This window comes from Carcharhinus amblyrhynchos, chromosome 7, assembly GCF_965287045.1.
Source record: "Carcharhinus amblyrhynchos chromosome 7, sCarAmb.v2.hapA, whole genome shotgun sequence".
NCBI classification, from domain to species: domain Eukaryota; kingdom Metazoa; phylum Chordata; class Chondrichthyes; order Carcharhiniformes; family Carcharhinidae; genus Carcharhinus; species Carcharhinus amblyrhynchos.
Genome location: NC_137330.1, coordinates 10,576,093 through 10,588,215, shown reverse-complemented (window position 1 = coordinate 10,588,215; position 12,123 = coordinate 10,576,093). Strand labels below are relative to the sequence as shown.

The 12,123-nt window shown below is 54.6% G+C and overlaps 1 protein-coding gene across 4 annotated transcripts in view; it reads left to right on the top strand.

Moving 5' to 3' along the window:
• The window catches only part of dst (dystonin), a 614,201-nt gene that overhangs the window by 311,734 nt on the left and 290,344 nt on the right, over positions 1-12,123 (top strand). For all 4 annotated transcript variants that reach the window (XM_080191940.1, XM_080191941.1, XM_080191942.1 and 1 more), the window contains 2 exons: positions 519-626; positions 1,609-1,707. In XM_080191940.1, coding sequence (XP_080048066.1) covers positions 519-626; positions 1,609-1,707 — 207 coding nt within the window. The remainder of the gene's footprint in view (positions 1-518; positions 627-1,608; positions 1,708-12,123) is intronic.

Below are 12,123 nucleotides of genomic sequence, written 5' to 3'. Positions count from 1 at the left end.
GGTCGGTGTGCAGACTGGATGGGCTGAATGGCCTCCTTCTGCAGGGATTCTGTGATTCAAATAAGGGATGGACAACAATTGCTGGCCTCACCAGCAATGCCCAGGTCCCAGAAATGAACTAGAGAAAGAATGGAAATGATGGATAGATCAGCCACAATTTAATCTGTGAATTGAGCCCAAGGAGCAGAGTAGATGATTCCTACTCCTAACCTTCCCTACTTAATGCACCTCGCCAGCCTGGGTCATGTACTCGTATCTCCGTCATGAGACTTGAACCCAGAGCCTCTTGACTCCGAGGTTAGAGTGCCCGCCAGCCGAGTCCTGGCTGACACCAGTTGAATGTCAAGAATGCACGACCACTGAATGGCGAGTTTGCATTATGGTTGGTGGAGGGACAGAGAGTCCGACACAATGGTGGAGACGGCCAGTGATGCTGATGGACGTCAGGGCTGGGTTTTGTTGACGCTGCCTTGAATGAGTCAATAACGTAACGAACGATGTCTCCTTCCCCCTCCCAGGAATATGAGCTCCAGCTGATGACTTACAAAGCCATGGTCGACTCGCAGCAGAAGTCCCCGGTCAAACGGCGAAGGATGCAAAGCTCTTCAGATGCCATTGTGCAAGAGGTGGCGAATGTTAACCTTATGAACCTTATTAGATATGCAGATTCTAGGATTTTCTCTCCTTAGGGCACAAATGGTTAAGTAGAACAAAAGAAAGATTGTGGGATTTACTCAGCTGGCCAGGCAGAATCTATGGAGAGAGAAACAGAGTTTAGAGTTAACCATTCCCTTCTGACCAGTGAACGATCTCCCCATTCTCCAATCTCCTCAGTTCGTCACAGTAAAGGTTTTTAAGTTCCCTTTTGAAGTGGGTGTGCTTTTTCCCAATCCCAGTGTATTTGATTTATTTATGCAGTGAGCAATAAGGAGCTACTAAACAAGGGTTCCGAGTTAATGTTAAATCCCTTGAACAAATTTATTGAACGCTGTCCGAGTAAGAATAAACACACAGACAAGTGTTTTACTCTCAGGCAATCATTGCGGCCACACACACGTGCATACAGACGCCCACAGGCACTCGCAGACACACATGCGTGCATGCACAGACACGTGTTGGCCGGCACATGGGCACAGACACATATGCACGCAGACACACACGCGCGCGCACATACACGCGTTTGAACAGACACGTGCGTGCATACATTTGCACAGACATACTCGTGCACACAGTCACACGTGCACACATACACATATTTGCGTGCATACACACCCATGCGTGCACACACTTATACAGATGCACACGCTGGCATACCCACTTGCACAGAGAGAGACACGCACAACATATGCTGGATCTCTGAATTATAGAAAACGTCCCCCTCGTCGCACTCCCCTGAGGATGCCGCCTTTGATTTTTTTTTTCTGCTTTCACCTTGAAAGGCGGCGCTGCATTTTTGAATACTTTGTTCTGTCTTATTTGCAAAATCCCTAGCCAGCTGCAAATACCCAAACCTGTGTCTAGCTAAAGGACTTTGAGCGTGTGATGGAGGTTAAAACACAGGGCCTCGTGTTAACTTTGGTCCCACTTTTCTTTGTGACTGTGTTGTAGTTTATGGACCTTCGCACGCGGTACACGGCCTTGGTGACCCTGATGACTCAGTACGTGAAGTTTGCCAGTGATGCTTTAAAGCGATCGGAGGAGGAAGGGGTAAGAACGGCGACACACGAGTGTCCTCTGGTTTCCACATGCTTCCCGGTGGGGGGGGAGTCCAGAACTAGGGGGTCATAGTTTGAGGATAAGGGGTCAACCTTTTAGGACTGGGGTGAGGAGAAATTTCTTCACCTCCAGAGAGCGGTGAAGGTGTGGAATTCACCACCACAGAAAGTAGCCGACGCCAAAACGTTGTGGGAGGGCACGGCCTCGCCATAAGAAGGGGGGGGTGGGGGGGGGGCGCAGTTTAGAACAGAGCTGAGGAGGGACTACGTCTTCTCAGAGGGTGGTGAATCTCTGGAATTCTCTGCCCGTTGAAGTGGTGGAGGCTGCCTCGTAGAGGCTATCTCGTTGAAGTCACGGGTGGGTAGATTTCTGATAGACAAGGGTATTAAGGGTTATGGGGAGCAGGCGGGAAAGCGGGAACTGATCCACTTCAGATCAGCCACGATCTTATTGAATGGCGGGGCAGGCTCGAAGGGCTAGATGGCCAACTCCTGCTCCTAGTTCTTATCATCTTATTTCAAGAAGAAACTGGGTACAGTTCAAGAAAGAACTGAAGACGTGGGAGATGGCGTTAAGAGTGGATCAGTCCATACCCCGTGTGGTATAGCCCTGCGATGAGAACTGGGGAGAGGAGTGAGTAAGTAGAATTGGAGTAAGTGTGACCGGCATCGCAAGGGGTGTGACCTGTCCAGCCTAAGCGGGGAAGTGAATAAAAGGAACAGAATAGTTACATTGCTGTAGCATCTCCCACTGGTTCAGGATGTCCCAATGGGTGGGTGGGGGCACAGAACGATCCCATATACAGCATCAAATCAGATAATATGTTCTAATGGTATGAAGTGAGAGATAAATAATGGGTAGGACCCTCCAGTGATGTTCTATACAAAGATGATGAGAGGGCACTGAGTTATGGTTGTACTATGTAAATCCAGAGTATTATTCCTACACTAGGGGACACAGCTTCAGATGGGGGTGGCGCAGTTGTCTCACGGAGCCAGGGACCCGGGTTCGATTCCCGGCCTTGGGTCACTGTGTGGAGTTTGCACATTCTCCCCGTGTCTGCGTGGGTTTGCTCCGGTTTCCTCCCACAGTCCGAAAGATGTGACGGATTAGGTGCATTGGCCATGCTCAGTTGCCCTTCAGTGTCAGGGGGGCTAGCAGGGTAAATATGTGGGGCTGAAAGGGATAGAGCCTGGGTGGGATTCTGGTTGGTGAAGGCTTGCTGGGCCGATTGGCCTCCTCCTGCACTGCAGGGATTCTATGATAAATAAAATTGTAGGGTTGGCGTTCTTGGCACGCAGTGTATGGGATGCAGTGCCATGTAAATTGATGGATTGGAAATATTCCAGAAAGGATTAGACATGGTAATGGGGAGGGGCGAGGGGATTTATTTGGGGGCTGTGCAGAGGGGTGAGTTAACGGTGTTAGTGACTTGCGATGTGATCTGTGTACAGAATGTTCTATTACTGGTGCACTGCTGCCACCTGCTGTCACCCATGGTGTTAACCGCCTTCCCCCTTGCATCAAGTATCGGTGATGGTGCTTCAAGTGGTGTCTGCTGTTAAATGGAAGCGGGGCGCTTTGCTCGGGGTCCCTAATCGTATCGCAACGAGAGCTGGTGCAACCTGAACCCCCCCCCCCCGAGCTGCTGTGGGACAGCATTTAGCTGTGATTACTGCTGGGTCTTGGAAATGAGTCAGTTTTTAATTGGTGCAGGGCTAGAACTGGCCAGTTGTACAAAAATCATTGTGCACAACCCAAGTGTTTGTAACATTTCATTCAAAGTTCGCAAGCCCTTACATTTGGCCAGTCTGTAAAAGACTCGGAGTCTGATGCTCTGCAATGTATCATTTTAATTTTTAACAAGATGAGCAGTAATGGGAAAGGTTGCTGTCAGCTTCTGCTGCCTCCCCCCCTGTATCTGTGATGCAAACTTTCTCTGTCTCTGGTTGCACTCACATTAAATATTGAGACCGATTTCATCTACACGTTTAGCATTTGCAAAAAGGTGGACGTACTTGAGTTGGTGCGATCTCAAAAATGGAACCTGCTGCCAAGAGACAGCATCTTAAACAGGGAGGGGTGAGGCAAACACATCACTCAACTAAAGGACTTAAACACAGCCTTGTGTGCAAGCGTGCAGTGTGTGTGAGCCTACGGTGTGTGCGCGTGCGTGAAAGACTCGTGTGTGTGTGTGTGTGCGTATTGTATATTTATGTGTGCATGCATGCAAAGTGTGTGTATGCAGGGGTGTGTGTGTGTGGGGTCAGTATGTACGTGTGCCGTGGGTGTGTATTGGGTGTGCCCGCACATGTGCATGTGTGTGTGTGCGTGAACCCTGTGCATACATGTGAGAACACAACTGTTCTGACCTTTTTTTTTCAGAAATGTGGGTTCTGGTTTCTAAAATCAAATTGCAGATTTGAACGAATCCAATCAACGTGGCTTCACTTGTAATCATTTCCACTTTGATTTACACCGTGATTTCTTTCCCTCTTCACCTCCATCACTGCCAATTTGTTGGGATAACATTTCAACAATTAGTAGCAGACAGTCGTCTGCCAGTAATTGTCAAACCCTAAAACAATTGATTGTGGATTTTGCTTCTGCTGAACTGAGTTAGCCCCAGGTTGGCAGTGAAGGTTCAGTGACCCCTCTTTGTGGTGCAGTAGATTAGTTTTCTCTTCCGCGATCGGACAATCGATTTCCTTTTTGATGCTTTGAAACCATCAATGAAATTCCCCTTGAAATCAGTCAGTGAACCTCCGTGAGCTGGCCGGATGGTGGTTAATCTCTCACTCTCTCTCTGTCTGCCACTTCTCCAAACTGATTGCCTATCCAACGATCAACACCTCCGCTGGCTGTAGAGAGTGTAATATTGACACCCGCCTGTACGCTTGTGCTTAGAGCTCAGCCCGAGATGGGAAGGACACCCTGGTGAAGCTTGCCGACGAACCTCCCCGTTCAGGAGGCTGGATTGAAGCCGCTGTGGGTGACAGAGTGGGTGCCAACCCGGAAGTTGGTGCAGCGTCTCCGCGGATCCAGAGAGAGGGAGAGGATGCCCGGTGCTCGAGCAGGGAAGCCACAGAAAAAGATGAAAACCAAACCACGAGGCAGGAGACGATCCTGGGGAAAGATTTCCCCCACGAGAGGGGGTCAGACAGTCGGGGGGGAGAGAGTGCGTCCAAACGGGAAGCAGAGAAGGGGAGGGTTCCACTCCAAAATGCAGGCTTTGCCCACGAGGTGGTGCACGAGGACGCAGGGAAGAGAGCCAGATACGGCGCAGGGGAAGTAAGGATCGGAACACTTGTTCCTCCGGTGAGATTCCTGGACCGTGCGTTCCCTGCTCAGGGAGAAGCAGAGGAGACTGGAGGTCTGATGCCGCCAGCCTGCCACCGTACTGAAGTAGTCAGCAAAGCAGCCGGTGAAGGAACGGACGCGCCCTGCCCAGGTGCCCGCGGATCGGGCAGCGCAGAGGTGGGGCAGCTCAGCCCTGGAACCCCAGGCAGCCCCGGGGACACCTCGGATCGTCACCCCTGGCCGAGCCCCGTTCCAGAGCGTAGCCCTCGGTTAGAAGACCAGGAGGCGAGCCTGATGGGACAGCCGAGGCGTAAAACCGAAGGCGGCGCTCCTGCCCGGCAAGCTGCCTCACCACAAAGCAAATGCAAGAGTCAAGAGGAGCCGACTGAGTGGCAGTCCGCTGACCACTCCGCTGCCGATGCTGACAGCCGCCTGCTGGACTTTGGCCCCACGTTGCTGGAGGGAAGGCAGGAGGAAAGCTCGGGGATTCTGGGAGGGGAAGCCATCGGCTTAAAAGCCTTGGTTGGCGGGCTGGAAAGAGACGAGCCCGCTGTGGGGGAGGAGGCCCGCGCTGTGCCCCCTGGGAGGCCGCGTGCCCTGAGAGAACGGCAGTCCGGCAATCTTGAAGCGAAGCCCGGCAGAGTGGCCCGGCACGACGGGAGACGCCCGGGCCGTACGGAGGAGCCGCCGGTCAACAAGAGGCCAACTCTCGAGGGGAAGCGTTCACCGGCCAGCCCAGGGGAATTGGAATTTCACTCGCCGCCTGTCGACAGACCCACAAGCCTGGGAAAGCCTGACCCGTCAGTGTCCGAACCAAGTTCCAGGCAGGGAGCAGGCAGGAGAAAGCAGAGCGGGGTTGAAAAATTGGCCAGGGGGGAGACGCAAATAGATTGCATTCACCAAACTTCCTTGAGAGGAGGCGCAACCACAACAGATGGCAAAGGGTCCATGATGCCGGACGCCCAGAACAAGCGTGAGATGCTCCAAGTCACTGATCAAACTGACACCTTCTCCAACCCTGTGGATGTAGAACCATCTCCCAGCAATGAGTTAGCAGAAGAGTATGTCGAGCGACCCATTCCACTGGATACCGTCAGCACGTTCAAACGGATTAATACTTACGAGGGCCATGCTGAAAAATCGGGGGAGAGGGGTGACGAGATCGCCCACGTTAATGGCGGCACGTGGAAGAAGATTCCAGAACAAGTGAAGGAAAACCGTTCCATCGCCAAGCCTCAAGAGCCACGTCTGACGGAGGTTAGACCTGAGGGATTTGCATCAGCGAGTTGCCGTGAGTTGGAGATTGCCGAGAAGCCGCTTGAATCCGATGACGAAGAGGAGGGAGAGTTGGGAGAAAGTGCTGAAGGCAGGTTGAAGATTGAAGAACCCGTGAATGATGAGAGCGGGAGAGCAAAGTCCAGCGACCCCAGTTGGCGCGTTGAAGTAGCTCCTAACGGTCAGTCAGTTTGCCGTGAAGGTAAGCAGCAGGCTGTTCAGGGGTCTGAGTTTAGTGTGGAGTTAGCAGGGAGCGATCTAACTGAAGAAGACTTCCTGAAATCCAAGCCTTCCCATTGGGATTGCGCCATGGACGTACAGGAAAGACGTGTGATGTTGCAGTGCATCCAGCAAGGTCAGAATCTCCGGAGTGCAAAGGAGAAAAGTGCCGACAGTGTCATGGCAAAGATTGGTGACACCAAGGTTACCCCATCTGTGGCCACCCGTGCAAATGGCTTGGCCGGACAGCCAGGGAGGAATGCTGGTGCCAAGACGATGGAGGTTGACAGTGACAGGCCAACTCAATCCGACCAAACCAACGGCAATCTGGTGGAGTACCTGCAGCAACGACTGCAGCCCGCACCGACGGACCCAACTCACCCTGTCTGGAATCGGCAAAGCCCAAGGACGCCAGGAGCTCCTGGTGGGATGGATCAGGGGGAGGGCACCATTGGATTCCAAACAAACTATCCCAGAAATCAGGGAGCGCCGACGGAATCGAGTCCGGAGGTGGACGGGAACGCCCAAAAGGAGCTGGTCAGAGTGCCGGGACTGTTGGAATGGCAGACGGTTGGAGAGAGGTGTGGCACGGGACGTGCGTCCGGAACCGGCGTTCCAAGCGGACGTTTCCCAAGACGAGCTGAGAAGGTACACGTCTGTTACTGTGACTGAAAGAGAAAACGCTGGAAAATCTCAGCGGGCCTGGCAGTGTCTGTAAGGAGAGAGAAGAGCTTTGATAAAGGGTCACCTGGACTCAAAACGTCAGCTCTTTTCTCTCTCGACAGATGCTGCCAGACCTGCTGGGATTTTCCAGCATTTTCTCTTTGGGTTTCGGATTCCAGCGTCCGCAGTAATTTGCTTTTGTGTCGGTTACTGAAATCCGTTTGATCTATGTTCTATCGTTGCAGACTCAGGTGAATGCAAGGTAACGTTTTTAAGACAGATTTCATTATTGCGATTAATCCCTTCCGTCAGTGTGGTAAGTGGGGTACAGGATGTGTTTTTTTTTTTAGCTCATCGAGGTACCGCGTGACCAGGATCCGATCGATTAAAGCAAAGTTAGCTAACGTTATAGTTGGTGGCCCTCCCCGTGCAGAGCACGTCGTGCGCTGGGGTCAGAGACAGGTTAAAGGTTGCTGGTTGCCCGTAAAGCGACCAGAACTTCGTGGGCAGAACGGCCTAATGCACGGGCCTGCGGAGACTACACCGGATGTTCATCCGTGAAGGACGGCTGAACTGGGAACTCCCGAGGAGCGCAGGTAATATTTAATTTCGGTTGCCTGCCTGAAATGGACGGGGCCACTTTTCGTATCTTGTCCTTCAGTGACCGCCGGACACTGTGTGGGCTGCGTGTGTTCCCAGTGCCTGCGGCTTGCATCTTCACTTGCCCACGTTGCACAGAGCAACGTATGAGTCTGATCACCCAACCGTACAGAGATGTCACCCATTGTAACATTGGTGTCAAGATGTGCTAAATCCACAGTGAATGGATTTTACAAGTTCAAGTGTTAGATATGTATGATCGTGAGATTTGTGTTAGAATGTATTTTTTGTCATGGTCAGAATGAGCAGAAAGTCTTTCAGCTTGGTAAGGATGAAGGAGAGATCTCCATTCATTCAGAGTAGCTGTCAACAGGTTAAGAGTTACGGGGCTGATGGTACTTTTCTGGGTTGTTCATGTCCCCCTAACTCTCCTGCCTGTTCCTCACACCCCGATTAGAAGCAGTGACTGATTCAGGTAAGTGTTGCTTGTAAACCTCTTCCTATAAGAGACATAAACTATTTTACACGTCCCGTTCAGATCATGTATGTCGAAGAGAAAGACACGTGTATCAGCATTCCTTCATTGTCGCTGGGTCAAAATCCTGAAACGCTCGCTCTCTAACAGCACTGTGGGTGTACGTACAGTAGGCGGACTGCAATAGTTCAGGAAGGTACTTCACCAAGACTTTCTCAAGGGCTTTTCTGGGTGTGGGTAATTTACACTGGATAAGCCAGTGACGCTCACATCCCAGGAGTGAATAAAAATCAGGATCACTCACCTGTATTGTACCCCATTTATATGTAGGGTCTACCGCACATACATTATTGCTTGAATGCATTCTTTCCTTCTCCTGCTTTTCCCAAAGTGTCCCAACTATCCTTGTGCTGCTGCTTTACCCGGTGGAGGGTCATCTTGCCGTATTTAACAGTAACAAAACTCTTTTGCACCTGAGGCTTGTTTGCAAACGGTGATGGGACATGGCTTCACTTCAATGGCAGTTCCTCTGGATTTTGCCAGCTCGCTGGAGGTACGTAGGGTTTTCTCAAAATGCGAATGAGCCATTCACAAAATTCTAAACGGCTCCGTCCAGCCCACTGGCATCTCACCGAGCGCCTTGATTTTGTTTGTAGAGGAAAAGGGGACCCTCGACCGACGTGGGTGGCCCGCGTCCGCAGCAGAGCCTGACCACCCTCGTGACCGAGAACCGGACCTTGCTGCAGCAGCTGGAGGACCTGAAGGCGGAACTGCGGCTGGAGATTGAGGAGAAGCTGGGGCTCGAACGGACGGTGGCCCACTTGAGGTCAGAGCTCGAGAGAGAGAGGGGGCTGCGCCAGGCGGTCGGTGACGGGAGCAACCCGGACCTGGAGCTGAGCCGGTACAAGGCGAGGTTGGAGGAGACGTCCCGGGCGAAAGCCAGGTTGGAGCAGGAAGTGGAAGGCTTGAAGCTGGTGATGTCCAGGTCCGAGTTTCCCGTGCCGGCAGCAGGGGTCGGTGACGACCACCCCGGGAGGCGGCAGTCAGGGGGGCACCTTCTCGGACTGGAGGATCTGAGTGGAAGCTCTGAGCACGCTGGACGGAGCGACTGTCACCCAGAAACTGTAGACCAGGTGGCGAGGATAAAGCACCTCGTGGACCGGATGTACGAATACGTCAGGATGATTCACTGTGAGGTGGGGGCGAGGATGGCCGAGGAGGGTGGCCCGGCAGGCGAGGCCGAGGTCCTGAGGAGGTCGGTCAGCGAGCTCCAGCTGGCCAATGCGCGAACGTACGGGGACTTGCAGAGCTTGCTGTCTCAGACCAGGTCCCTGGAGAAGAACCTGGTCGCAGCAGAGCGCCAAGCTTCTGCCCGCCGGGAAGACTTGCGTGGCCTCCGCCTCGAGCTGGACAGCTCCCAGGCGGAGCTGAGGCAGGCGCGTGGGAAAGAGGAGGAATTCCGGCGGAAGCTGGCGCTCCTGGAGCGCGAGCTGAAGGACAGCCAGGCCAGGGGCCAGGATTTCCGGCTGGACGCCCAGGCCCTTTCCCGGGAGCGCGCCGGCGCCCGGGCCCGCGTCCGGAGCTTGGAGGAGGAGGCGGCCGGCTTGAGGGAGAGGCTGGAGGGGCGGAGGAGCCGGGGAGAGGACGACCGGGAGCGGAGGGCCCGGGAGCTGGAGGGCGAGCTGGCCGCCAGCCGGCACCGGGTGGGGCAGCTGGAGGAGAAGGTGAGCGAGCTGGCGCTGGCTCGCGCCCGCGCTGACGACACCGCGAGGAGCCTGAGGGTCGAGTCCGCTCACCTCCGGACGGAGAAGGCAGCGGCCGAGGAGAGGACGGAGGCGCTGAGGGGGGAAAGCCGCGCGCTGCGAGAGGCGTTGAAGGCGGCGCAGGAGAGCCTGGCAACCAAGGCGGATTGGGAGCTTGTCCACCAGAGTGCGGTCGGGAAGCTGGAGGACGAGTTAGTCCGTCGCGAGCAGACGGCCGCTGCGCTGAGCCGGGAGGTTGAGGACCTGAAGTCGGCGAGGCAAAGGGCGGACGCCCTCGCGGTCAGCTTGAGGTCTGAGCTCCTTTCCCTGAAGACGGAGAGGGAGGCGGCGGAGCAGAGAGGCGACGCTCAGAGGCTGCGGGTGGACTGCCTGAGCGGGCAGCTGAGGGTGGCTCAGGAGCAGCTGGCGGAGAGAGCGAGGGAAGCTCGGGAGCGGGAGCTCCGGGCCGGCGGGCTGCAGGAGGCGCTGGGCGAGCTGACGGCCGCCCACCAGGCAGCCGCCCGGACCCTGGGGGAGCTCCGGGCCCAGCTGTCGGCGGCCCGGGCGGAGAAGGGCGCCCTGGAGGGCGAGGTCAGGATGCAGCAGCTCCAGATGCAGGAATTCGGCGCCAGGCTGGACCTGGCCCAGCTGCTGATGAACGGGCAGGGCCGGCACCGCGGAGGCAGCGGGCGGGCGCGGCCCGGGGGCACTGCCCGGCAGCCGGAGGATTTAACCAGGCGAACCAGCGACCGCCAGCCCCAGACCCGAGGGGCGGGCCAGGAGAGGGTGGGGTTGGAGGGAAGCTGTCAGCAGCCCGGGGGGGCGAGGCCACCGACCTCCCAGGCCGAGGCGGGTTTGCCGGGCGCTGAGCCGTGCAGCCGGCCATCTGTCCTGGCGACCCGGCACACCGTCACGCAGGGGAGCCTGTCGGCCAGGCGGGGGGAGCCCAGACCGGCCAACGCAACGTACGACACCGTCCGCAACAAGTCGCTGGAAGCCAGGGGGTCCGCATCAGTCGGGGAAGGCGGGGCAGACGTCACGCCGTTAGGAAGCTTTAGAAGGCCGTCCGAGGTATATTTCAGTCTCGAGTTGGTCTGAGAGAAAAGCCTCGCCTTGCTTGGGTGGGTGTGGAGGGGTTAGTTTTCGGGGTGATCTGCTTGCTTGCTTGCTGGCTGGCTGGCTGGCTCTCCGTTGATAGTGGACCAGATCAGAACGGAAATGGGTTTAATAATTAATTCCCTAGGGTCCGGGGGGGGTGGAGGGGTGGGGAGAGAGCTGCCGTTAAGGCTCCATGCTGAAAATAGGCACCCACAAAAGGGGAGGTGATGACCTGGTGGTCTTATTGAACATAGAACATTACAGCGCAGAACAGGCCCTTCGGCCCACGATGTTGCGCCGACCAGTTTAAAAAAAAACACTGACCCACTAACCTAAACCAATCCCTTTTCGTCCATAAACCTATCCACGGATCTCTTAAACGCCCCCAAACTAGGCGCATTTACAACCGCAGCAGGCAGGGCATTCCAATCCCTCACCACCCTCTGGGTAAAGAACCAACCCCTGACATCCGTCCTATAACTACCCCCCCTTAATTTAAAGCCATGCCCCCTCGTGCTAGCTTTCTCCATCCGAGGAAAAAGGCTATCACTGTCCACCCTATCTAAACCTCTAATCATCTTATATGTTTCAATAAGATCCCCTCTTAGCCGCCTTCTTTCCAGCGAAAACAACCCCAAATCCCTCAGTCTCTCCTCATAGGACCTCCCCTCCATACCAGGCAACATCCTGGTAAACCTCCTCTGCACCCTCTCCAAAGCCTCCACATCCTTCCTGTAATGTGGGGACCAGAACTGCACACAGTACTCCAAGTGCGGCCGCACCAGAGTTGTGTACAGTTGCAACATGACGCTGCGACTCCTAAATTCAATCCCCCTACCAATAAACGCCAAGACACCGTATGCCTTCTTAACAACCCTATCTACTTGATTGAGAGACTATTAGTCCAGAAACTCAGCTAATGCTCTGGGGACCCGGGTTCGAATCCCGCCACAGCAGGCGGTGGAATTTGAACTCAATAATTAAAAAAAAGTATCTGGAATTAAGAGTCCACTGATGACCATGAAACCATTGTCA